Below are 26,705 nucleotides of genomic sequence, written 5' to 3'. Positions count from 1 at the left end.
CGACGCTTTATTCCCTTAATAGAGGTGAGCAAACTGAGGCCCAGGGAGCTTATTTACCTTACGTTACAGTAAATAGCTGATCAGACTCAAAACCTGGCTCCCTAGTCGATGCTCTTAACCACTCTACTCTGCAGCCTCTTATCATTCTGGACTAAATTGTAGATCTAGAATATAAATGACAAAATATAGAGTGAGTCTAGAATAAAAGATTCTTCCCTAGAGACAGACTTTCTTCCAGGTGGGGAGCAAATTTTTGTATTGATACTTTTTTATGCATCTTGTGTTAAGGTTTAAAGTCCTTTGCAGCTATGATCTCCCAGGAGGCACAGGGTAGGATCCGTCTTCACCTGTTCCCTCTGCCAGCACTCAAACTCTCCCTGGTTCTGCTGCCTTCCTGCCTATTACCTCTGGGGATTACTTGAGGATTTGAGAAAATCATGGGGATAAAAAAAATGGTCAAGGGAGGCAAGGTAGAAAACAAGATATTTTCAGCAACTTGGATACAGGGTAGTAAATTAAAGAAGCAAAACCAAGCTGGAAATTGTTCCTTTCACCTCATTTTCACCACCTGCCTAGGTTGCTTACCCCAGTCCTGAAAGACTATAGTTTGGTATGGAGAGAAACTCTTGCTGAAGGGACCATTTCTTTTAAAATCACCATTCACAGTATTCATCTCAGTGCCAACCTGAACAATTTCCCAAATATATTAGAATCCCGAGGGTTCTATACAAAGGGGAATGAGACAGTTTCTGGACTTTGGAGCCCGAGACAGACCTGAGTCTGCACCCCTGTCCTCACAGTTCCTGGTTGTGAGCCCTTGAATATGCTACTTAACGTTTCTAATAATAATAATTTCCTTACATTGAGCCCAGGCTGAGGGCCAGGCAGGCACTTTACAAATTCTATCTCTAACACACATGACAGTTCTGGCAGATATGCTCTCTTATCCCCATTGTACAGATTGTGCAACTGAGGCCCTGCTAATCAACTAGGATTCCAACCAAGTTCCCATGCTCTTACATGATGTCCTCCTGCAGTTTCAACCTCAATCCTCTTTCTTGTGACATGGAGTTAAATAATGCCATCATCCAAAAGAATGAGATGAGGCGACATAGATTCCTTGCCTGGTTCAGAATCAAGCGCATGTGTTTACGCGCTAAACGGTGATTCTTAGTATTAGGAAAGGAAGTAATACCGGGGCATGTAGCAGGGCCTGCTGTGCTACATGAGTTAAGAGGAGGGAGCAATTCTTCTCAACCGGACAGGATCTGGTTTTGTGGTATCTGAGTGGGGTCTTGAGAGAAGAAATATGCTTGGCAATGACAGGTGAGGTTAGGAAGTAAGAAAACATTTTCTAGGTGAATTTTAAAGCAAAAAATGGAAACTGTTGTGGCTACCTGTGATTTTTTTTTCTAAGCCTCAGATTTTCAAATATTCCTAAAAGAACTAGAAAAGTTCAACTCCTGGCTTTTGAGAGAAAAAGCAAACCCACCATGAATTCTTACAGGTTACATGGGATTATAGTCACAGAGAAAGGTGACTGCCCACCCTCTTTACTAGGTAATACCCTAATTCTAGACCAGGGGGACAGACTGGAGAAACCAGGACCTGGAAATGAGATTTTCCAGCCTGTCCCTGCTCTTCCCTTGTCACCTTCCCTGTGCTCCAGACTATGCCCCTTGAAAATGAGCGCAGTCTGCCTGCTAGTCTGGTTCCAGTTGAATCATTTACACTAAATATGTATCAATAAGTAGAAAAACTCATTTTATTGCTTATTTATAAAAATGAGTGGGTTTTTCTGCCACATCTCCCTGTTAGGAAACAGATGGACCTTAAATATAGGTGGGAACAAGAACAGGCTTGCAAACACAGAAATGTCAAATGTGGCTATGCTGTGTGAAGCATGCAACCCAGATTTACAGAAGAGCTTGCTTTCATTTTTTAAATGCAGTTTCTATTTAAGAGACTCAGCTATAAAATATGGAAGAGGTCATTTGTTAGTCACGTTCATATTTTTTCAAGTTCAACAAAACACATAAATACCAAGTTCAGAGTAAATCCAGCAAGAGAGTTAGAGAACCAGTGAGAGGAAAGGGGAAAATATAAGCTGTGACTTAACAACAACAACAAAAAAGCAAGTCAGTCTAAGACAACCAAAAAAAAAAAAAAGAAAAAAGTCTAAGTATCATAGCCCTCCCCCTTCAAGAAATTCTCACAACTTATTTTGCCATAGAGGAAGATAAATGTTACAATATCTCACAAACCAATCAGCGGTACCGCAGGCCTCAAACCAGGAAACCCTTTAAAGTGTAGTACTTTAAATTGTGCAAGTGAGACTTTGGGCTGTCAGTGAGTTTTTGTTCCCTGTGCTTGCAGGATGGGAAAGCAAATGTGAAGTCCCTCATGGCGAAGTTTAACACAGGGGGCAACCCCATGGAGGAGGTCTCGGTCAACAGCAGGCCCTTCAAGGTCCCGGGCCAAAACTCCCCTTCAGGAGTACAGGTCAAAAAGAACTTACTCACCAACCAAGGAAATGCCAGCCCTCCTGCAGGACCGAGCAATGTGCCCAAGTTTGGGTCCCCAAAGCCCCCTCTGGGGGTGAAATCTTCTTCTGAGGAAAAGCCTGACAAGGAGCCCAAACCTCCATTTCTAAAGCCGACTGGAGTGAGTCCCAGGTTTGGACCACAGGTTAACTCGGCCACCAGAGACCCCGAGGTGAAACCGGGATTTCTGAAACCTGTAGGCCCCAAGCCCATCAACATGCACAAAGAAGATTCCAAACCTGCGGTTCCCCGGCCTCCTGGGAATAAGCCTTCACTTCACAGTGTAAACCAAGACCATGACTTGAAGCCACCAGGCCCCAAGCCGGGGTCAAATCATCCAGCCCAGGAAAATGAACCGAAGCAAGTCTTCCCAAAGCTGGCTGGGGCTAAAGGCAAGTTTATGTCAGCCTCACAAGATCAGGACCCCAAGCCCCTCTTCCCCAAACCTGTCTTTGGCCAGAAGCCATCCCTGAATACAGATGACCCCCAGGAAGACGAAAGCCCCACCAAGACTGTGGCTCAACAGAGAGGCCCCCCGGCCCCCCTGGGAGCCAAGGCCAAATCCGGCCCTTTGAAACCAGCCAGGGACGACCTAGAGAATAAAGAGCGTGGAGGCGAGACGTCAAGTTTTCCTTTTCCTGGAGTTGTTCTGAAACCTGCTGCAAGCAGAGGGGCCCCAGGCCTCTCCAAAAATGCTGAAGAAAAAAGAGAAGATAGGAAGGTAGATGCTGTTAAGAACGTCTTCCTGAGCCAAATGAATCCAGAAGAGCCGGCCTCTGGGGCCCCTCCTGCCAAGTTCCTGAAGACACCTTCGAAGCAGACAATGGCAGGGCCCTGGGGCCCAAGTCAAGAAAAGGAAAAGGAGGACCAGAATTCAGCCACCCCCAAGCGGAAACCCCTGCCCTCCTTGTTTACCCTGGGCCCCCCTCCACAAAAACCCAGCAGACCGCCGCACGTCGATTTGACGAAATTCCGGAAAGCCGCTTCTGGAAACAGTGAGTTCTTTCCTCATTTGCTACTGTACATGCGTTTTTCCCGGCAGAGGGTGATCTAGCTTCCAGGGAAAAATTTGTAACAAGGAACGATGCCGTCACCGGTACTCCTGTGTGTATGACGACTTTTGTTTGGCATTTTTTTCCTCCGGTGTGGGACGTCTGAGAAGGTTGAAATCCTTAGTTTTAGGTCGGCATTCTGTGAGGAAGTGCCTTGGGGGGCTGATTTGGGGGCGTGGGGAGAAATACATCTATTTGATTGCCGAGTGCTTTTGCTTAATGATAGCCGTTTCTTCTACTTCCTTTGTTGGGTTTCATTTCTGTTGAATGAGACTGAGGTGTGTTCCCTCTACTACCACAAAGGAGTTAGAAGGTGAGCAAACCTCACCGGCCTCCTGGGAATAAGCCTTAGAAGGTGAGCAAACCTGGGTGGATGCCCAGGGGACATTTGACTGTCACGGCTGGAGGGTGCTACTGGCGTCTAGCGGGTAGAGGCCAGGGATGCTGCTAAACATTCTACAATGCACAGAGCAGCCCCACCCAACAAAGAATTATCCAGTCCAAAATGTCAACGGTACAGAGGTTGAGAAACCTTTTTCCAAATGATTTTAATTGTCCACAAATTTATCATAGGTCTCCTAAGCCCAATATTCAAATAAGAGATGCACAGGACTCTTGTGAAATGGCGCTTACTGTTTTATATTTCAGCTGTTTTCTATTGCTCCATCAGCATAAAGTTTTCTGAACGTTTCTGATTCATAAAGTAGTACATAACTAAGATAATAAGCCAGACAAAGGGATACATTATTTTCCTCCTGGGTAAATAGTTTAATTTTCTACCAGAGATGTTACCACCATATTATGGCACATGCTAAAAGTTGATCCTGAATGACTTGGTAAAGATTTGTAACCCTCATAGTGATGAAAGAAGCTCACTTATGCTTGAAATGATTAATATTTTAGGCAAATAATGTACAACCATTGTTTATTGTGAGAAAGGAAAAAGGATACTTACGAGTGACCACACCACAACTATATATACTTTTTACTTACGAAAGTGTGATCTAATTAAAGCAGTTCTGGGTATAAAGGTAGTTCATTTTTATTTTGGCTCTGTACAAGCATCTCACAATGTCATCTTCCTGAGACCAATATTCTCGGTGTCAACCAACATGCTAGGAATCAAATCCCCCATTAATCGTTCTCGTAGAAAGCAAGCTTGGAATGACCCCGTGATCACCTGTCTTCTAGAGAGAGTTAGCCGTTACACTTATTGTGTCCTCATGCGTCACCTTCTCGTTTTAATACTGGGCCGTAACTCAGAAATGTTGTTTTTCTGAAACCTTCTAAAAAAACCCTTTCTTAATTCCCTGTCGTAGTTCTGTACCTCCTGTAAAAAATTAACTATCATAACCTCCATTTTACGGCTCTGAGTTCATGCCAAGGAAACTGTCCTGATGTGAAGCGGAAATCCTTGAGAGTTTTCTTCCACGTCTTCCATCTTTATTTACACTGGTTTGAGTGATAGTACCCAGATGGCTGCTGTTGTGCTATTGAAATGCCAGTGAAGTCCTCTTTTGGGTATGCAGTCCTGGCAAGGTCAGCCTTGAGCAATTTTCAGTGCAGTATAGCTCCAGGAGACCCAGGCAAAACTGCTTAGGAAGCCAAGTTGATCCTTGTCCTCTTTCTCTTCCTCCTTGCAACCCTGTCCCCATCCTGACGTGCCTCCCCACTGCTCATGTGCCCCATGACACAGTTTAGATTCGAAATCCTCTCATCAATGTACCCTACCTCCACCCTCTGATCCCTCGATATATATCATGCTTCAAAGTGGACCCTGTTCCTTCTTCATCCACCTCTTCCACAAATCAAAACTCAATCTTCTTAATCTGAACTGACGTCAGGTTGGTGTCAGGATAAAGCAGTCTGATTCATAACTTTAAATTCTGAGTAACACCCCTTTACAGCATTCACATTTTTTTTTAAAGCATTTAAATTTTTAACTTATTTTTTAAACAGAAATTTACATCTGGCTCAAAAATGATATAGAGTAAAAAGTACCTTAGTCCGTCTCCACCATTTCCTGGGTCTTCTCAGCCTCTGCTCCACAGAAACCACTCTTCTTAATTTGTATATCTGTCCAAAGTTTCTTTGTGTTTACACAAGCAAATATAAATATTAATCTCCTTGCTTTTTACTCAATAAGTAAAATACTATATGCAATGCTTTGATCCTTGCTTTCTAAAAATAAAAATAAAATTCCTATCTTTCCACATTTTAATAAGAGGTTATTGAATATTCGTTAGAGCTGCATGATATTCAGGTAAATGGATGACTCACCTAATTGATTTAACAATTTGTATTGTTTCCAAACTTTTGCTCTTCCAAACAATGCTACAGAAAATAACCTTGTATATGTGTCACAAAATGAGCATTTACTTTCTGAACACAGAGAATTTCTTAATAGTCAGGTCTGCTGACTCCTAATCCTACCATTGCTATTTTTCCTAAACCATACTAAGTAATTTAGTACTCCATTTAGAAAGGTTAAAAAAAATACCAGAATTTGAAAGTGTATAAAAGCATTCAAATTAACTGAAGCTTCACCTAGTAACTCTGTAGGTTTTCAAAACTCTAGAACTTTTTTCTTAGGCTTCTACATGGTTCCTTCCTTTCCAGGTTCACATCCAATTCCTTAAACCTCTTCCCCAGATCTACCTTCCCTCTTTTATCATCTCTGTCCAATATATTAGCCATAAAGGGTGCTTATCATTTACTGTGGACTTGTTACATATTAGATACATGTTACCCCTGTTTATTCCTCCCAAGAAACCAATGAAATGGGAATTCAATGAGGAAATTAAATCTCAGAGAGGTTAGGTGACTTGCCCAAGGCCATAATGTGACCAGGCAAAGACAGGGCTGGTCCTCCTGTCTCTCTGCTTTCAGAGCCTGTGGCCCCCCTTGCCACCCTCCTTGCTATGGTCTCTCTCTTGAAACATAGGATATTATGAGATAATAAGTAAAGCATAAGTGAAACCCAAAGAATCTTCATTCTTCTCCCTTTCTCTGTCCTTTGGTTAAAACACGTCATTTTTTTGTTTTACTATAAATATCACTATAAGCTCCATGTAAACAGAGACCAGTCTGTTTAACATTATTTATTTGGAGCATAGAAATAATATATTCCTGTTAGTTGCTCAGATTTGTCCTCCCACCAAAATCGTTCAATCAGAATTTAGTATTTATACTCTTTATAGCTTAGCAATTACTTTGAAAATGATTTGCTTTTCTGTCTAGATTCCCAAAGAAATCTGTCTTTAAGATTTAAAAACAGCCAAGATGTATCTGTGTCAATCATTTTATCACCAGTATTTTGGGAGATGATATTCCTCTTAGCTCTCGGAGATTTTCTGTTCCATGTATAAGGAGGACCCACCACTTCTTTTGATCTGGCTGATGGATGACAAACGCATCTACTCACTCTAATCCAGTGGGATAAATTTGTCTTCCCTTCAGAGCTGTGATTTGGGTTTGAGTATTGCTTTTAATCCCCTCATTTGTAAAATGAAGGTTAGCTGTGCTGGTCTTGAGGGCAGTCCTTGCTGGGGACCTGAATGCTGTTCCATTTTCTGACATCTCGTTCAGAGCCCTGTACCAGGACAAGACCAACCATGGCAGCTCATTCCCCCTTTGTCTCTGGGAAGATCCTGTTGTGGTATGTAGGGCTTTCATGCTATAGGTTTTGCCTTGACCTTCCCCAGGCTGTTCACCACCTCTGAGTCCACTTCTCCAACCTGGTGTGCATTAGGGAGAATCACAGGTTTTCCTAGGATCACTGTCTGCCCCCCCGTATTGCTTCTCAGCCTGGGGAACAAATGGGAAGCTTCACTTGCCTCCTGTGGCACCAGACTCTTCTGTTTCTTCCCTTAGCCACTAATTTTTGAAGTTCATTTAATGCAATTATTTTCCTTTTCTTGTGCCATGGCTCCTAGTGAGTTTGGGATAATGTTTATCTTGCCTTATTTTGTTTTTCCTATTTAATTTGGGAATTGGAGGAGGGACCTCCTGTAAGTCCCTCCCTCATTATTTAATACCAACTAAATATTTCAGTTATAATCCAGGAGTCAGCAGTATTTCCAAAGAGACCATAGGTTCACCCCTTCACAAGACAGGGAGCAAGATGGCAGAAAGGAAACTCATGTGACTTTGAGTGCTCACTGAGAGCTGTGTTTCATATCCTCTGGACTGTGCTCACTGGTCATGGACACTTGGATGACCACTCCCTATCCCCTCCCCAAGTCTCCTATTCTGAGGAGTCTTCAGGATGCAATCAAGAAGGGGCTAGGGGAAGATCCAGCTACCCCATGCGGGCTTCACTCAGACTGTTGATCGCATCAGACCTCCACTAACCTGCAAATCCCTGAGAGCAGTCATATTTTGACTTTAACAGCCAATCAGTTTATAGTTGGACTAAGAGAGGGTTCGAATACTGACTAGGCAGATGAGCCAGGAAAAGGAAAGGACCACTGAACTGACCCCTAGGGAAGGCAGATTCCCCCTCTTCAGGGCCACTGTCACCACTGAAAAGTCCCCTCAGCATACTGAGGTTCCTGGTTTCTTGCTGGGCGCTCAGTTGGGCCATCAAAATTCTTTCTTAATGGCCTGGGCATCAGCTAGTCTTTTAATATTAATTTTGACACGATAAACCACACTTATTATTTAATTTACAGGAAAAAGTTTCCTTACAGTGATATTCACCAGGCCTGTAAAACAGACTGTTTTCTTAATTATGAGAAGAGAGATTTCTGTAAACCCAATTTGGAGCAACATGCCATGATTTACCCTGATGTAATAACTCTTCCTGTGATCAAGAGGCTAGGAGTCGGTATATTTTTAAGCCACTTACAAAGGAAAATTTGGAAATATTGCCCAACCAACTGGCATTATATCAATGTTTGTAACATGCGCTAGATCAAAGAAGCTATGACCTCTTGTAATATAAATGCATATTTTGTTTCACAGTGGCTGACTTACCCTTAAAGTATAAAATGCATATGAGATGATTTAATATATAAAAAATTTGATCAACATTATTTAATTCTTAAAATAGGCATGCAAAGTTGTTAAGAGAGTAAATCCTAAGAGTTCTCACACAAGAGGAGACTTTTTTTCTATTTCTTTAATTTTTAGCCATATTCAGATGATGGATGTTCATTAAACCTATTTTGGTAATCTTTTCATGCAGTATATAAGTTAAATTATTATGTTTCTGTAGACTCCTTAAACTTATACAGTACTGTATATTAATTATATTTCAATAAAACTGGAAAAAAACAGGCATGCAACGCTTAGAGGTAAAAGCATTAAAATGAAATTGCAATTTACTTGAGGAAGGAAGGGGGTAAAAAAGAAAGTCACATCTAAGAGTCAAATAAAAATACATATGAGTCAAGTAATCAAATACCTGAAAGCTTTTCCTGATTTACTTTCAATTGTGCTTACACATGAAAAGTTTTTTTAAAGAAAAGCATTAGATAGGAAGATTGGGACAAATGTACGTGTTATAATTCAGTCCAGTTACTGGGCGGGAGATGCCTTGCTTCATATAATCTGCTAAAATAATTTCCAATTCAAGCCAAATAAAACCTTTTATTTTTTTAAGAATTGGAATTCCAGAATAGTCATTTGCCATGGAAGGCTCCTTTTTTCCCCTGATGACAACTGTTTCTGAATATGATGAGTTCATATGCAAAGAGTACCTCGTTGTGCATATGTGTTTTATTCTCAAAACAAAACGAATTAACTTTTATAACACAAGAATAACTTCAATTATTAGAAGAGCAAAAGTACGTCTCAGGAGCAGAAATCCAGCTATACCTGATTTTACAAAAAAATATCTGGAAATGTTGTATCCTTTTAGAGTAAAGCACAGTCATGATAGTTGTGGCGCGGCTCTAAAGCCCAGAGAAACATCTAGAGCACTAGATTGTTTGTTCTTCCAATATATGAGAAACAAGGAAGAGAAAAAAGTCCACATGCTGGAGAATGTAACTGCTACATTAACCACTAGTAAATACACAGACAAGAAACCTAGTTCTCTTCCATTAAATTGCCGCTTAAAAAAAAAGACTATATACTTCATTTTGTCTGGCATAGCAAGCTAGAAAAAACATCTAGAACAGCTGATAGCAATAGCTACCATCAGGAAAAGGCAACCAAAGATGAGACATCTGGCAGTAGAAAAAAAAAGTCTGAACAAACACCCATGTGAGGTTTTTCTTTCCCCAAAGTAAGAACTTGCATTGTCGAATCAGCTGTTCGTATCTGTTGCAAAAGTCTGCATCTCTCTGCAGCTGTGCTTCTGCACACCACAACAGCTCTTTCCGCCAGCATGCTACTGGCGACTGGGCAGATGTTTCTCCAGGGGTGGCAATAGGTCTGTTGAGGTAAAGAGGGGCACAGGGAAGTTCTTGCCACATACCACCCCTTGCTCTCATTTCTTGATTTTTTTATAATTCTTAGAGCAATAAGATAGCTCATCCGATTTTCCAAAGCAGCCTGTGTGGTGATAGGATAACTCGACCAGCCAGCTAAAAATCTGTCCCCGCGGGCTTCCCTGGTGGCGCAGTGGTTGAGAGTTCGCCTGCCGTTGCAGGGGACACGGGTTCGTGCCCCGGTCCGGGAAGATCCCACATGCCGCGGAGCGGCTGGGCCCGTGAGCCATGGCCGCTGAGCCTGCGCGTCCGGAGCCTGTGCTCCGCAACGGGAGAGGCCGCAACAGTGAGAGGCCCGCATACCGCAAAAAAAAAAAAAAATCTGTCCCTGCAAAATGGCAAGGCAGATAAATATCACAGAGGTTCAAAGTGTGTTTGAGTATTTGTTCCCCTCATCTGGAATGAAAGTTGTTCAGCTGTTATTAGGTGGAGAAGGAAGCCTAGATTAACGCCCAGAAGAGTCCATCTTTAGTGGTCTGTTTTTAAATCCTACAGTAGTTCCTATTTCTCTTCCAAACTGTCACCTTAAAGAAGTTGAGATACATCATGTGTTCTCAGTTACGGAGGGTCTGGAGTGTGGCTTCTCCTTGCTTTCCAGCCTTTAGCTTCTGGTTCATGTAGAGTGGGTAAAGCCACACACACACACATACAACATAGCCTTGACTTGCTCCTCAGCCATTTTTTCAAAAGCTGTTTTATATGAAAGGAGGATAAGGTAAGTCTATAAAATACATTTCAGTCATTCACGTTACTCTAAATTAAAGAGAATTTTCTAGACCTGATATGAACAGGAAATCTCACTCTTTAAGAGGCTGTCTTCGATTTCTCTGAAGGCTTGAGTTCTTAGTCCTCAGGAGGAGAAGTTAGTTGTGCTCTGGCTGAGTAGAGTGCAACCAGATGACGTTTCCAGATCACTATCTTCTGCTACATCTCTATCTACCACTTAGGAACGCCTACTTTTTCCACTGACTCCGAGTGATTATCTAATGGACCTTGGGCGAACTATTACAAAGTACAGTAGTACCTTAGTCAGTGCAGCCTGCTATTACAAAAATACCATAGATTGGTGGCTTTGCAACAGTACAAATTTATTTCTCACAATTCTGGAGGATGGAAAGTCCAAGATCAAGGCACCGAGAGATTCATCGTCTAGTGAGAACCCACTTCCTGTTTCATAGATGGCTGTCTTCTCTCTGTGTCCTCACATGGCAGAAGGAGCTAGAAACCTCTCTGGGGTCTCTTTGATAAGGGCACTAATCCCATTCATGAGGGCTCCACTCTCATGATGACATAATTACCTCCCAAAGGCTCTGCCTCCAAATATCATCACATTGGTGATTAGGTTTCATGTAAATTTTGGAGGAACAAAAACATTCCTGTGCCACTCAAACTTGCAAATGAGAGTCTACTAATCCCTAACCATCTGTCTCCCTCCTATTTTCTTGCTTTCTTCTTCATTCTCATCTTCTAACCTATGGTTCCTTTTCAAAAATCTTATTTTTTTCCATCCCTCCACACCATCACCACAAATCTCTTTTCTTTTGGGACAATGAAGCCTGGGAGTAAAACCCACAGAAAATGCTGAGCTTTATGAAGGCATGAGGATCAAAGGCAAGGATCAAAGAGGTTGCTGATTCTGAACTACTAAGAAAATATGGCTAATTACATGTGTCAACATGATTTTGAAATGGAAAAGCTAAAGTAGGAAATAAATAAAAGTTGCTAGTGTGCTCCTGAAAATCTGGATAAAGCTCATTCCAAATGCTAGCCCATGGACAAATTTAATGGTCTCCACAGAAGATAAATGAATAACCATGTGGCTTGAATTCTCAAGGTCATTTCTGTCTTTCAGCTCCTGCTTCTAACTTGGATTGGTTTAGCAATTGCCCCCCTGACCTTGTGCTGTACTGCAGTCACCCAAACAAGACCCGGCTATTTTCCTTAACTTTCACTGCAAACCAGTCACTGAAGGCATTTGTGTGCGTGAGTGACAGACTTCAGTGAAGGTCTGTGGAGACAGGAGTTCACATTGTGTTGAGGCTAGAAACGTAAAATGGAACACTGGCAACCACGGTTCTTCAAAAGCAACTGTGCATTTTGCAGCTCAGCTTCCTATCCCCTGCACTGTGACTCACCTTCTTTCTTTTCCTCACTTCCTTGACCCCTCCTTCTCAATGGCAAAGAAAAACGAGAACACGCTTTCCATTTTCTTATTCAGAAAAGTTCAGCTGCCTCTAACCCAAACCCTTGAACTCAGCTGGTGTCTTCCCTTGCACATAAGCAGGAGTTTCTTATTCAAAGGCCATTTCACTAGCTCTTTTTTTTTTTTTTAAAGAAGATGTTGGGGGCTTCCCTGGTGGCGCAGTGCTTGAGAGTCCGCCTGCCGATGCAGGAGACGCGGGGTCGTGCCCCGTTTTCGGAGGGTCTCATAATCCAAAATAAGTGTAACAGTATATATATCTACCAACAGTGTTTCAAAGTTCCAGTTGCTCCACATCCTCACCAACGCTTGGTATGGTCAGTGTTTTTATTTAAAAGAAGATGTTGGGGGTAGGAGTTTATTAATTAATTTATTTATTTTTGCTGTGTTGGGTCTTCGTTTCTGTGCGAGGGCTTTCTCTAGTTGGGGCAAGCGGGGGCCACTCTTCATCGCGGTGTGCGGGCCTCTCACTATCGCAGCCTCTCTTGTTGCGGAGCACAGGCTCTAGACGCGCAGGCTCAGTAGTTGTGGCTCACGGGCCTAGTTGCTCCACAGCATGTGGGATGCTCCCAGACCAGGGCTCGAACCCATGTCCCCTGCATTAGCAACCACTGCATCACCAGGGAAGCCCTCACCATCTCTTTTAAGAATGGAAGGAGTCTGTGGGATGGGATGGCCCAGGGGAATGGAAGTGGTTTTATTTTTTATTGTGATTGGTAGCCATTTTATTACTAGAAACAAACTGCTGATGAATAGAATACATCCAAGAGAGTTTGGTCTATCCTGATAGAAGTATAGGAACTGAATTGTTCCAAATTGGTGTGAGAGTCAGGTTGTTTCATCCTTTTGTCTATTTTCACTGCCTAATAACCAATGATTCTTTAAAAATAAGAGTGCTGGAGAGCAGTTTTCTTCTATCAGATCTGGGATTTACAAGTTTTCAGACTTTTGCCTTAATATAAGGACAACCATGCAAACTAATGTCTCTTACATGTCTTCATGATCATTGTGACACTAAATGGGTACTAAAAAGAAAGATGACCAAAATGAATAGTGGCTCTGATCAACAATGTGTATATCATATGTATTCAGAAGGAGCCAGAGGACATAAAAATTAGGCCTTAGTCTTTCAAAAGTTCTCAAACTTTAAATTGCTTTAGGAATGCCCCCAAAGTTTCTAGTTCAAGAAGCCTGAGATGAAACCCAGAAACTGGAATAGTTGTCAACATCATCATGTGGTTCTAATGCAAGTTGTTCCCTGACCACAGTTGAGAAATACTGCCACATGTATGAGAACTATTACAGTGGGGGAGGAGTAAAGGGGATGATGGGGAGATGAAGGGTTTCTAAACCAGCGGTATTTTCCTGAAAACAAAAGAAATGCTGTAACACTGAGACAGGATCTTAGAAGTTAGTGATTATATCAAACATGGAAATGAGTGAGTGATCTCTTTAAGCAAACAAGTAGTATCCTAGGGTTGAGCTTAAAAATTTGCTTAGTTGGGGAAAGTGCAAAGATGCTATTCAAATATCTAACAGCTGGGTGGCTGGCACCAGAGTCCTGAAAGTCTTTTGTTATATCAGGCATTAACCTGTTCGTTGATGGATTGCAAAGACATCCGGGGTTACTGAGGGGCATCTGGAACCCTCAGAGGGCTTCAGCTTGTTAGAGTGTTTTAAAAGTTGATGGTTAAATCGTACATACCAGCTGGCTGGTACGCCCCAGCTCACCCTGCCCATCAGCCTGGAGGAGCGTAGTGCTTCCCATCTCCCCCACAGAACACCTGTAATCAAGGACTCTCACTACTCTCTCCCCTTCTTTCCTTTCTTCCTTTTTTCTGCTCTCTATTCCCTTCTATTTTCATTTCTTTTCTCCCCTTCTGCCTTGTAGTGGCCTTCAGGTTAGTTCATCAGTGTTTTTCACGTGGCACATATTCTTACTATTCATCAAATTAAAAAGCCATATTTAGCACAACCGGTGGTACTCAGGCAAAGGAAAAACAATGTAAGTGCTAAAATAAACAGACTTTGGAAACCTGAATGATTGTGTATCACTGTAAGAACTACCACTATATTGATGGAGGTCAGGATGACAGGAGAGCCCACAGTCCTGCCCAAGGTGGCTGTACTTGTTCCCTTGGGAGGTCTCCATGCTTGGAGATGGAGGGTCCCCTCCACTGAAACTGACCAGGAGGGCCAGGGGATAAGCAGAGTTAAAAGCACTGGGTTTTTCTATGCTCTGAATCTCATCAGCACCCAAGTGCAACTGTACTGGCCTAGTTACCCCACTACCTATATAACTCATCACTTGGTAACAACATTCATCTTTTTCTTTAACAATATTTAGTGTGTATTAAGTTACTAATCTTCAAAATAGGCCTATGTTCATATAGTACTTAAGAGTAATTAAGCCAATGCAAAAGAAAGCTGGGCATTTGTCCCAAAATAAAGGGTGGATTTCCTCTGTAATGCTGTTTAGTTGATGTTCAGAGCTATTCGAGTTTGGAGAAAAGCTCTCTCAAGTTCTGATGCTGCAGAATTCTGCATTTGTGAGCCTAATGATAAAAGGAGAGAGTGGATGTGGCATGGATAAAAACGGATTTTTTTTCAAGCTTGTCACTGTATTTTTGTAAGCTGGAAACTTTCTTTTTACTCTCACTGTGAAGTTGATAGGTGAGTTTATGGAAAGCGCTGTGAACACTTATGATCTATGAGAAGTGAGATGTATTCTAAAGACAGTAGTGCTTTTTTTGATTTGAAAAATGTAAGTGTTTACACAATTGTTTCTCATCAGAGAGAGTTCGGAGCTTTGTTGCTAGAGAGACTTGGGGTCTAGTACAAGCTCCGTTACTTACTGTGTGACCCCGAGGAGGGTTCTTAGCCTCTCCAAGCCTCGGTTTTCTCATCTGTTAACGGAAATAAGAAATCAATTCTGTCATAGGGTTATTGTGAGGATTAAATGAAAATGTATATAATGTACTTTTAAAGTTCCTGGTGTATCCTGAAGACTCAAACCATTAGCAGTAATTTAATTACAATGTATTAAAGGGGAAACGGAGATAATGTTCAAATAAAGACCTCATTGAAAAGTACATGAGTAATAGATGGCAGCCATCAGAAGTCACCTCAGGTATCAATCAGTACTAGTAAGAACATCATCCAATTGTTGCAGACTTTAAATCATAGTTTATTTTGTTTCAACACAACATACAAGATTTTCATTATCACAGCATCAACTTGGTCCTCTTTGAGATGCAGCATCGCCTTGCATCCCTCTTGCAGTATTACTGTCTCCTTAGGTGTGAGTTCTACTATTTGTTCACTACAGAGTTCTCCTTTCTTGGCGCTGGCTTTTCTTGAATTTTGGAGGTTGTTTGTTTGTGCACAGGTTGGTAGTGGTGATGCAGTTCGGCTGTTTGCCGTTTCTGTTTGTGCAGCCAGCTCTGGGGGAGACAGAGTTCAGTGGAGTGACGGAGTGGCTGAGCGCTGAGGGGTAGGGCCTTGATGGCTAGTCTTCCCCAGGACAGCCCCTGCCTCCTGGGCATTGCAACCCCCGGAGTTCTGCTCCACTTCACCCACCCAAGGGCTCAGTCATTGCTCCCTTGATTCCTGGCCATATCTATACTGCATCTTTCCCTCCAAGTACTCCCCCAAATCCCCTTCCTGTCCCCCGCATCCTCTGTCTTTTGAGTGCAGAGCACTCTGGGTGGGGTCCCACTCTCTCGTGTGCTCTGGTTGGGCTTCTCTTTCTTCTTTCAACAGATCTCTCTTCAAATCTGTTTTTTAGGGATTCCTCATGGCTTCTGGTCCATTGTGGATTTACTTTCTTGTTTTCCAGTATGTTTATCGTTTGTTTGTTTGCTTGCTTGCTTGTTTTCATTAATTATCTTTTCCATTATTTCTAGAGATCTGGGGTGAGCAGAGCTTGCTATGACGTGTAGTCAACCAGCCATCTTGACTGGGAACTTTTAATCATATATCTAAGGGGGAAAACATTAGTAAGGCATATAACTGTTGTAAAGCATCAATATCAGAAGAAGTACTTAATGGGTTATCGTGAATGAATCATCTAAAGTTTGGATTTACACAATGTAAAAAACAGTGAAAAATTCAACCATCCTCATGTATTGATAGTATATATGTGTCAATGTAGACTTTGCACCTGGTCATAATAAATGACAACCATCCTAAAGAAGATAATTGTTTACATGGGTTTTTCACTTCTTGAATTATGTTACAAGAAAAACAATGTTTGTGTATACTGAGTACTCTTCCCTATTTACAAGGATTTGTAAGATCTAAAGGAAGAACTTTGAGAAATGTGTTTGAGTGCCTTAAAGGGACACATAATTCATTTTTTGGAATTTTAAAAATTACATACTCTCCAAAAAAGATTTTTACTTAGATTCCAGACTTAAGGCATAAATGCTAACAGCATATGAGCTGGAATCAAGATTAACTAAAGCTGGGGAAAAATTGTTTTTACTTAAAGTGATTTCCATTTAATTGAGGGGAAAATAATATAAATTCATGTTGAGAGATATCCATGGGACAGAGATTAATTAATCTTTGATAAGTAAAATCGATATAATTTCTGTAAGATTTTATAGGTCTATAGGTCAGAATAGGTTGTGCATCATCTCTCACTTTAAAATGAACACTGATTCAAAGCATAGATTCAACAAGTATCTCTCTATAACACTATTAAAGCAATCTCAGGGCGAAAGGTGAACTATCAAAAAATATACGAAATTACTGAAGAGTTTTCTTTTAAGCCACAGCAGCAAACTGATAGGAGTTACTTCAGCATCTTGATTCAACAAAGAATATTTAAGTAAAAGCCCAGTTTGCAGTATCAGTAGCACATTTGATAGCATACTCTGCAAATATGAAATGAGTCTTTCCTTCAAATGGACGTATCACCCAATGTGAAAATTCTTTGGGAATTTTCTTGGAATTTTTTGTAGTCTGTGAGTGAAGAGAAAAAAGAGAGATTTGACTTAATTATACTACCCAATAGTTTAGGATTTTCACATTCAAACTCACCAAAATAACCCGTTTAACTTTTGTTTTCAAATTTTCACCTTTTAGTAATTTAAAATAATTTAAACAGGCAACAACATTACTGATTTTATTAAGATAACTATACCTTCCTTGTAGAAGAAAACTCATCAAACTTTCTTTTGGTTAAAATACTTCAATTGTTTATTATTTTAACTTTTGTTATTCTGTTCCACATACAGCAACACAAAATGTTTTAGACTAGGGCTTCCCTGGTGGTGCAGTGGTTGAGAGTCCGCCTGCTGATGCAGGGGACGTGGGTTCATGCCCCGGTCCGGGAAGATCCCACATGCCGCAGAGTGGCTGGCCCCGTGAGCCATGGCCGCTGAGCCTGCACATCTGGAGCCTATGCTCTGCAACGGGAAAGGCCACAACAGTGAGAGGCCCGTGTACTGCAAAAAAAAAAAAAAAAATGTTTTAGACTTCATGGGTCAATTTGTTAAATTATAATTTACCTCATAACTTTGGCAACTATCTGCTTTAGAAAGTTTTATGAATATTATCATCACATTTTCTGATATGGTCACAAAATTAGCCTAGCAAATCAATTTATAATACATTTTTCTGTTTTCTCTAATAATTGAAAATTGGGTTTTCTTCTAAGTTGCTAAATAGGACTGGGTCTGCCATTAGGTGAAGTAAATTTTCATCATCTCAAAATATCTCACCTGACAACTATTATAAAATTTCCTTTTCACCCATTGTTTCTCAAGGCAGTGTTTCTCCCAGGGTGGCCTGTTGACCATCTACATCAGAATGGGCTTAGGCACTTTACAAAACTTAAAATCACTGCATCCCCACAATTCTACCACCACCATAGCCACCTTTCTGAATGAGAACTTCTGACTTTGGGGCCAAGGTATCTCCATTTTTTAATAACTGCCCTGGAGATGCTTGTGCACATTGACAATAGAAAAATTTTAACTCAGATCAGCCCTTCTTTAACTGGCAGATACTTTTTTGTGTGTTATGAAGTAAATAATAGCTTGTTTTGAGCAGTGTTAGAAACTCATGTTCCTTAGGGAAGCCCTGGACTGAGTAAGAATGGAAAGGTAGAGATATCAAGGAAAAGGACAACTGGTAAACCATGCAGTTGGTCTGAACCATTCCACACAGCCTTGTCATAGACGCTGGCCTGAAGTGCTACGAGAGCTGGCATTTGACAGTTAGCTTATGTAGAATCAGAGGAGACTGCTGGATAACATTCATTCTCCCATCATGCTAGGAATTCCAGACAATCTTCCTAAAAAAGCTAAGTGCTCTTAGGATAGGTCGAAACATGTCAAATGCATAGATTATGCTTGGTTTTGGTTGTGACTAAACCAAACCAACCCCTTTCCCTCCTGGACCAGAGTTTGAGAGTACCTAAAAGGAGAAACAAATACCAATATTTACAAATAGGGGACATAGGTGCCTTTGAAGATGAACTTTGTCAACTCAGTTTTGCTTAGAGCTAGGCCTGTCTACACTTATTTCCTTTTGCCTAAGAAGACCATTCTGCCCTGAACAACTTTTGAGGATAATGAAATTTTCCTGAAACACCTAAAAAAATTAATAATAACAACAACAAACAGGAAAGAAACAATAGCACGAAAGTATGTCAGACTGAGGTGCCAACTATTATAGAGAAAGTGTTGTGAAGAAAGCCTTCTCCTACTCCTCTATCTCCAGATGGGTACTTTATTTGACCAAACGTTTCACATCCCCCACATGCTAAGTACTCTGACCTTCAAGGATCTTAAATTTTGGCTCCTTGTTTTCACCCTGATTTGGGTCTGTGATGAACCAGTTAGCAAGGGATATGATCATGCTAAAATAAGCTTACTTTTCCCACATTTTACCTGCACAGTTCACACTAACCTAGTAGAAAGGATGTCTATGACCTGAGTCTCTTTGAAAGCCTTCTATTTAATTAAAGCTTTTTTAAAACAGATTTAGACCTCAGGCCGAAATAAAAGCATCTGTTTTTAATGGTTAGAGCCACCTGCACAGCACCTCTTGGAGCTTCCTCAAATTTTAGTGAAACCAAATTGCAATGGTAGATAATATTTGACCACACACACCCACACAAACACACACACACATTAATGGCATCTGTACATGCCACCTGCTCTCCATGCACACCAGCACTGTTTAATCAGCAATAAAAAGGTAAATGAGATGGACCTACTATATAGCACAAGGAACTTTATTCAGTATTTTATAATAACATACAAGGGAAAAGAATCTGAAAAAGAATAGATATATACATATGTATAACTGAATCACTGTGCTGAACTCCTGAAACTAATACAACATTGTAAATCAACTATAATTCAATTTAAAAAGGAGGGAAAAAAATGGTTAAAATGGTAAACTTTATATGTATTTTACCACAATAAATAAAACTTCAAACTTAAAAAAAATAAAATTAAAAAAAAAAGATTTCTGACACATGCTCCTAAGTGTGTAAAACAGCTAGTAGCTAAATGTTAAGTTTTTTGGCTACTCCTTTTTAAAAAGGCAAAAATATCAAAATAAAGAAACTATTATTTTTAAATGTGAGAATGATGCTATTTTAAAATATTTTGTATGCTTTATTCTTTAATAAAAGATCCAAAAAAAGAATGCCAAAAAAAAGAAAAGAAAAGAAATAAAAGCAGTAAAAGATGGGACCAGGGAGGTAGGCAGGGGTCAGACTTTATAGGCCATGTTAAAGACTTGGGACTTTTGCCTAAATATGAGGTGACCTGGTTAGATTTGATGCTTGGGAAGGATTGTTCTAGGAGCAGTATAAAGATGTAGGAGACCATTGCAGTAATCCAGGCAAGAGCTTGGACTACAGAGGTGGCAGTAGAGATGGCAAAAGAGAGTGAATCTGAGAGATATCTAGACTAGGAAATGATGGATTAACTATATGAGAAGACCACGGTCTTTATATTTTTGTTTGTTTGTTTGTTTGTTTGTTTTTGTGGTACGCGGGCCTCTCACTGTTGCGGCCTCTCCCGTTGCGGAGCACAGGCTCCGGACGCGCAGGCTCAGCGGCCGTGGCTCACGGGCCCAGCCGCTCCGCGGTATGTGGGATTCTCCCAGACCGGGGCACGAACCCGTGTCCCCTGCATCGGCAGGCGGACTCTCAACCACTGCGCCACCAGGGAAGCCCCGCGGTCTTTATATTGAACATGTTCAATTAGAGGAGTCTTTGACACGTCGCATAAGCATATAATTACAAGGGTTTGGAGATTATAGGAGCTTCTGTTCTCTCTCTACATTGTTGACACTTCAGCCTGTCTCTTGGGACCCAATGCTCTTCTGAGTCTTTACATTTCCACGTGTCTGATAGACTGTTATCTAGGTTTGTCCTGTCCAATATAGTAAACACTAGCCACAGGGAGCTTTTTAAATTTAAATTAATCAAATAAATTTAAAATTCAGTTCCTCAGTTGCACTAGCCACATTTTAAATGCTCAGTAGCCGCCTATGGCTAGTGGCTATAGTATAAGACAGCACAGATATTAAACATTTCCATCATCCCAGAACATTCTACTGAAGAACACTCATCTAATGACCTCCTGGTGCCTCAGCTACATCTCCAAAACTGAATTAATATCACCAACAGTATCACACCAGTTACATGTTATATGGTGCTGGTTATTTCTGTACCTAAACTCTTGAAAACTGTGAGTTCCATGAAAGCAAGAACCATGCCCTACTCATCCTCAAGTCCCCCCATACCAGAAAAATGCTCTTGTACTATGTGCTTGGCAAGCATTGGTTGATTGAATGAGTAACTGAGCAAGACAATATTTAAAATTCTGTCCCAAAAATATGTAGAAAAGTAATCACTTATGTAACCTCTTAGATTTATACTGATGAGATAACTACTGAAATTTGGAACCATAGAATAATATAGCCTGGTTTATAAGACAGCTTCAGTAAAAGGGCTTATTACACATAATTATAACATAATTAGAGTAGAGGCAGGAGAGGTAGAACGTAGATGGTGTACTCCCGAGTTACCTTCTGCCTCTACTGTACTCAGTTTTAACGAGACCAGCATTCAGTGGGTAACACCTACCACCATGTAGCACTTCACGGAGACAGCAGCAGCAATGGAGACTTAGAGGAGGAGGCTTCCTATTGGAATTGACACCTAAGCAGAGCCCTCAGAAAAGAGTGTCAATCAGGCCAGCGAGGGAAGAGTGGGGAGATAGATGAGCACGTGCAGATGTCTGAAGAGAAGTGAGAGCTGGCAGGGGCCCCAAAGTGAACTTTTCTGTAACTCAGAGTATCAGTGGGAGAAGTGGCAAGGTGTGGGATGTACAAAAAAGTACCGAAAAGTTAAAGCCTACGTACTGTTCTCTGTCCCCTAGAAATGGAAAAGATCTCATCTTTTTTTTTTTCTCTTTTCCTACTCTGCCCCATGTTTCTTCCTCCCCCACAGGAATCTAAATCAACCCTGCCATTCAGTCACAACACGTGGTTGCACAGTGGTTAAATGCACACGCTCTGGAGCCAGGCTGTGTGGGTGTGATTCCCAGCTCTGCACACCAGTAGCTGTCAGACTTTGGGCAAGTTATAATAATTTGCATGTTTCCTCACCTACAAATGAGAACAATAATGCTACCTACCTTCTGAGGTTTTTGAGGAATTACAGGAATATTTCCAAAAGCAGAGCTTTGAGAACATATGTGCCTGGCACATAGGAAGCACCCTACAAAAGCTATTTGTTATTAGCATGGGCTAAAAAGACTCTTGTTAGCTAGTATGGAAACAAGCATTTAACCTACATTTCCATGGGAAACAACTTACAAACTTCTCTGTGTCCCAATCTACTAGGAGCCAGGGCTAGGAAGATTTTTAAACTTAGCAAATTTTCTGTGTGTTCCATGAGATAATGTTTTTTAGGGATTTCCCAAGATTTTGAGAAAATTATCAGGTACCTTAGAAAACTATTGCAATATGTTAAAAGATCTGAGGAAAAAGAAAAATCTGTCTTACCACACCCAACAATAAATTCCTGAGTGATATTTCTTTAGAGATTAAAATTGTTAGCCTCAGTTGTTATCAGAAACATAATATCAGGCCTTCTGTACTTTTTTGAATCTTGGTTCAGTTAAAAAAACGCAAGTATTGCTCAAGTTCTTTTACTTTATTTGGATATTCTACCAGTATTTCTTTCTTTTCTCCTAATATTATATTACAATCCATTCTTATTCTCCCCATTTTGCAATGAAGACACTGAGGCTCAGAAATTAAGTAATTTACCCAAACTTATGCAACTAGTAAGAGATGTAGCCAAAATTGAACCCTGAGCCCTTTGACTATAGAGTCTGCATTCTGATATTTGAGCCTTAAAAAAACTTCATTATCATATGGTGCTTGGAACACTGAGACATACTGAAAGGCTAGTGTTATCTCAGAATTGCCCATCTACTGAGATTTCCGCAGGATGTTATAAATGTTATGGGGAAAAGTAATTCAAGTATGTTTGGGAAATCCTGGGTTAAGCAAATTTAAATTAGTTTTTTAGTGTAAGGTCTTTAATATACTACTGAGCACTATGAATATCAAACGGAGAATATAATTTGCAGCAATTTCCAAATCATATTTGACTATAGACCTCTTTCTTTTTTCCTCCCTCTCTCAAAATAGCTCAGTAAGACCAATGTTCTCAGGAACTAACTTTGAAGGAAATGCTACATGACATAAATGCAGAGTAACATAATACTTACAATTCAAATTCACTGGTGAAAAATATTTTGTGTTTGCTAGGAAAGATGTTTTACTGTACAGAGCAGAAATTGCATAAAAAGGAATTTGAAGTCATTGTTCTAAATCTTAATTGGCTTGAGATGGGGAAGCTGAGTGAGAACAACTTTGCAAAAATATGTCATCAGTAAAGTAGGAAGTGGGTACTCTTGCAGCTTCTAACAGCTTCAGCAGCTTTGTTGTTCAGAGCCAGAGCTGTAAGATGCCTTATCTCAGAGAGCACACACATGCATGCACACACAACCTCAAGGACCAGAGAGAGGTGATGAAGAACGTTGGGGATTTTGGTGGCACCCTTTTATATATAAAAGTTGAGGTTCAAAAGCTGGAAGTAAAGCAATTGCAAAGTTTAAAAACTTACTGGAAAAAAAAGTAGTTTTGCACTCTAAATGATTCACTAATTCTATGACAACCAGCAGTTTCAGCACCATAAGTTGCAGTGACTATGATCAACCCACAGTTATTAACAATCTTTAATGTCAAGAGTTCCTTTCTGGGCCCAATTCTGTCAGCTTTGGGTGATCTTGGACAAGCAATTTCTTTGACCACCTTCTCATTTGCAAAAGGAGAGGGTTGAATTGGATCACCCCTAAGGTACCCTCCTGCTCTGGAAATCTATGAAATTAAAGGTAGAGGTGGGTCACAGACCTCTTCTGGTCGTTAATTCCCCAAGAAAATAGAGACCTATCTGGATAGCAGAGGCATGGCAGTAAGGAGGCACCAACAGAAACAATAAACTTTGGAGGTTAGCCACAGCCCTGAGGAAACCAGATAGGTGTCTAGGCTGTAGCCTGCAGTCCACTGTGTCATGTTACTAAATTCAGGATGGGCCTGAAATAGTAAGTGTAGGCCATGAATGGCTGGAAATAATGACAGCTGTGATCTTCCAGTGTTGCCAGGGCAAAAGCTCCTAAGACAGAGTCCACAAAATCAGAAATACTATATATATGTATGAGAAGGAAGATCACTGGCTTCCTCCCATGGGTTCATAATGCCTAATTGAAATTGTAACCACCCAGTCTCTGGAAATTAGTCTAACCTCTTACCTTCCTGTTTTTGCTCCTGTCTCTCAGGGTGAAACTTCGCCATGGTTTCACCGGTGCAGTTTTCACTGCCTACACCATCTCAATTAAACTGGGCTTGGGAAAGCAAACCAAATGACTAGTGCATGAAATGACTTGAATCAGAAAATCAGGAGGTTGCATCATTATTTTTTTTTTACTCTGAACTTGAAGAAAAAGGCTCATTTCTGAAAAACATCCCTTCTTCCTCCCCTCAATTCAGAGATCTGGCTATCAACAATTCCCCTCCTTCCTGCAAGTTAGGTATCAACCTTGCTCACAGCCGGAATCATCTCAGCACACACACGCAAACAAATGTATGAGCAAGCAAACGTATACTCATGACCTTGGGGAATTATTAAGGTCCTCCCCTTCACAAAAACAACTGGGAGAACTGTTTCTGTGTGGGGGAAGAGTTCTGCCTGCTATGTTTGCCTTTAGTCTATTAGTTGTTGATTTTTCTGTTTTGCCTAGTCTCTCCATAGCTGCTTCTTTCATCTTGAAGAGTAACATGTACATTTTCAGTTATTTCACCATTGAGATACTGAAAAAACTTTCAAAAGGAAGGTGTTAAGCTTTTATCTCCTTAGGGTTTTGGAAAAAATGAGGTAGAGAGAGATTTGGTTTCCTGGGATGGTAGAAAGAACATAAGACTTGAATAAGGAAAAGGGATTCTAGTATCAGGATCTCATGATTTTAAGATTTGCGTTCCTTCATGAATCACTAAACTTATCTGGACCTCAGACTTCTTATCTTTGACCAGAACTGAGGGTGCTTTAAAGAGTTATTCTGTGCTTTGTCATCCATAAGGCTAAATGATTCTCTCATTCTGTGTTTCAAAGTCCTATGCAGAAGCAGGAAGATGGCTTCATAAAGAATCAACAATCAACTTTTTATGCCAAATTATGTGAAAGGCACAGAAACAGTAAACTCACAAGAACTTCCAGTCCTACAATTTTATGGTTGTCTTTAGGAACAGAGATTCTAATTCCTTGGCCATTTGCTCCATAAACTGTATAGGGTAGGTAGTCAAAATGGATTCTACCCTCTTGATGAATCCACTTTGCCTGGTTCTTTCTTTCTTTCTGGAGAGAAAACTGGTGGTCAGTATTCTATAAACTATACATTAAACATTGCTCCTGATCACTTTGTATTCCCTGCTCCAATCTTTTCAGTCTGCCATATCCTAAAGTTATCTTCTGATCTTCCCCTTTGCCTTTATCACTCTCCAACCCTACTTGTCACTTCCTCATCCATCCAATTATAAAAGGGGTAGTGTGGTCTTCTTTTTTTAAATTGAATTATAGTTGATTTACAATGTCATGTTAGTTTCAGGTGAACAACATAGTGATTCATTTATATATATACATTCTTTTTCAGATTCTTTTCCCTTATAGGTTATTAAAAAATATTGAGTATAGTTCCCTGTGCTACAGAGTAGGTCCTTCTTGGTTGTCTATCTTATATTTAATAGTGTGTATATGTTAATCCCGATCTCCTAATTCAGTGTGGTGTCATCTTAATGAGGTTTTTCCCATTTCATAATCACGAGGTTCTCTTATTTCAGCTATGCATGGATCATGTAAGGTTTGGTTCTTGTAGACAGGACAAGAAATAACCAGAAGGGACTCTTAGAAAATGATGTGAAAACTGAAAGCATCAGCTAGTAGCCAATATGATATTATTGAGGGTCAAAAATAAACAAGTTGTACTTTAAGAAAGAGAGGTTGTGATAATAATACATTTCAGGCAACAAGTTATACACCTTAGTAGCACAATGACTACTTAAAATTACCAGTCTCTTCACAGCCCTGGTCTACCACCATTTAGTCTGCACCAGGATTCTCAAACTTGACTGGGCATCAGAACAACCCCAGAACTTGCTAAGATGCAGATTTCTGGGTCCCAGCCCCAAAATCTCTAATTCATTAGATCTGGAATGGGGTCTGAGAATTTCTATTTCTAACTAGTTCTCAGATGATGCTGATACTAAAGGTGCTGGGTCTACACTTCAAGAAACACTGTCCTATGCTAAATAGAAGAAAATGGACAAATACTATCTCTAAGTTACGTTTTTAAATTCTTTTAAGCAATCTACTTAAAGCATCTCTTCATACCTTAATCTAAACCTCTTACCACATCAGTAGTGCCAACATTAGCTGGCTTGAGTTTCACTATTTCTTTAAAGGAGAAGAAAGCAAAATTAACATTTCTCAAAATGTGGTCCATAGTCTACATGCATCAGAACTCCCTGAGATTCTAGGCAAGAATGCAGATCACTGAGCCCCATCCAAGAGCATCTCTGAATCAGAATCTCTAAGGATGGGTTCCTAGAACCTGTTTATTAAATATGCACCCGAGTTATTCTTAAATTTTGAAACTACTGCTGTAGATCTAAGTTCAATAATCAGCCTTATACTCAATTTCTGAATAATTAAATTCTGACAATTTAATAAGAGCCTAAAAGGTGATTCCTTTTTGAAACTAGGGGTCATATTTCAGTTGAAATATCTACAATATTAAAATATTTTAAGTTTTAAAATAGCTATGCTATATAATTTATTAATATTTGATCTATGATGAAATAAGTGTACCCTAAA

At 40.4% G+C, this 26,705-nt stretch overlaps 1 protein-coding gene across 2 annotated transcripts in view; it reads left to right on the top strand.

The window, feature by feature from the left end:
* Positions 1-26,705, top strand: part of FYB1 (FYN binding protein 1) — a 179,025-nt gene that overhangs the window by 79,565 nt on the left and 72,755 nt on the right. Inside the window, exon 2 of one of the 2 annotated variants that reach the window (XM_007461237.1) lies at positions 2,377-3,538. In XM_007461237.1, coding sequence (XP_007461299.1) covers positions 2,377-3,538 — 1,162 coding nt within the window. Of the gene's footprint in view, positions 1-2,342; positions 3,539-26,705 lie in introns of those variants that run through there. The other variant, XM_007461238.1, reaches the window with a different exon arrangement.

This window comes from Lipotes vexillifer, unplaced genomic scaffold (assembly GCF_000442215.2).
Source record: "Lipotes vexillifer unplaced genomic scaffold, Lipotes_vexillifer_v1.1 scaffold467, whole genome shotgun sequence".
Lineage (NCBI taxonomy): Eukaryota > Metazoa > Chordata > Mammalia > Artiodactyla > Lipotidae > Lipotes > Lipotes vexillifer.
This window is presented reverse-complemented; position numbering and strand designations above follow the sequence as displayed.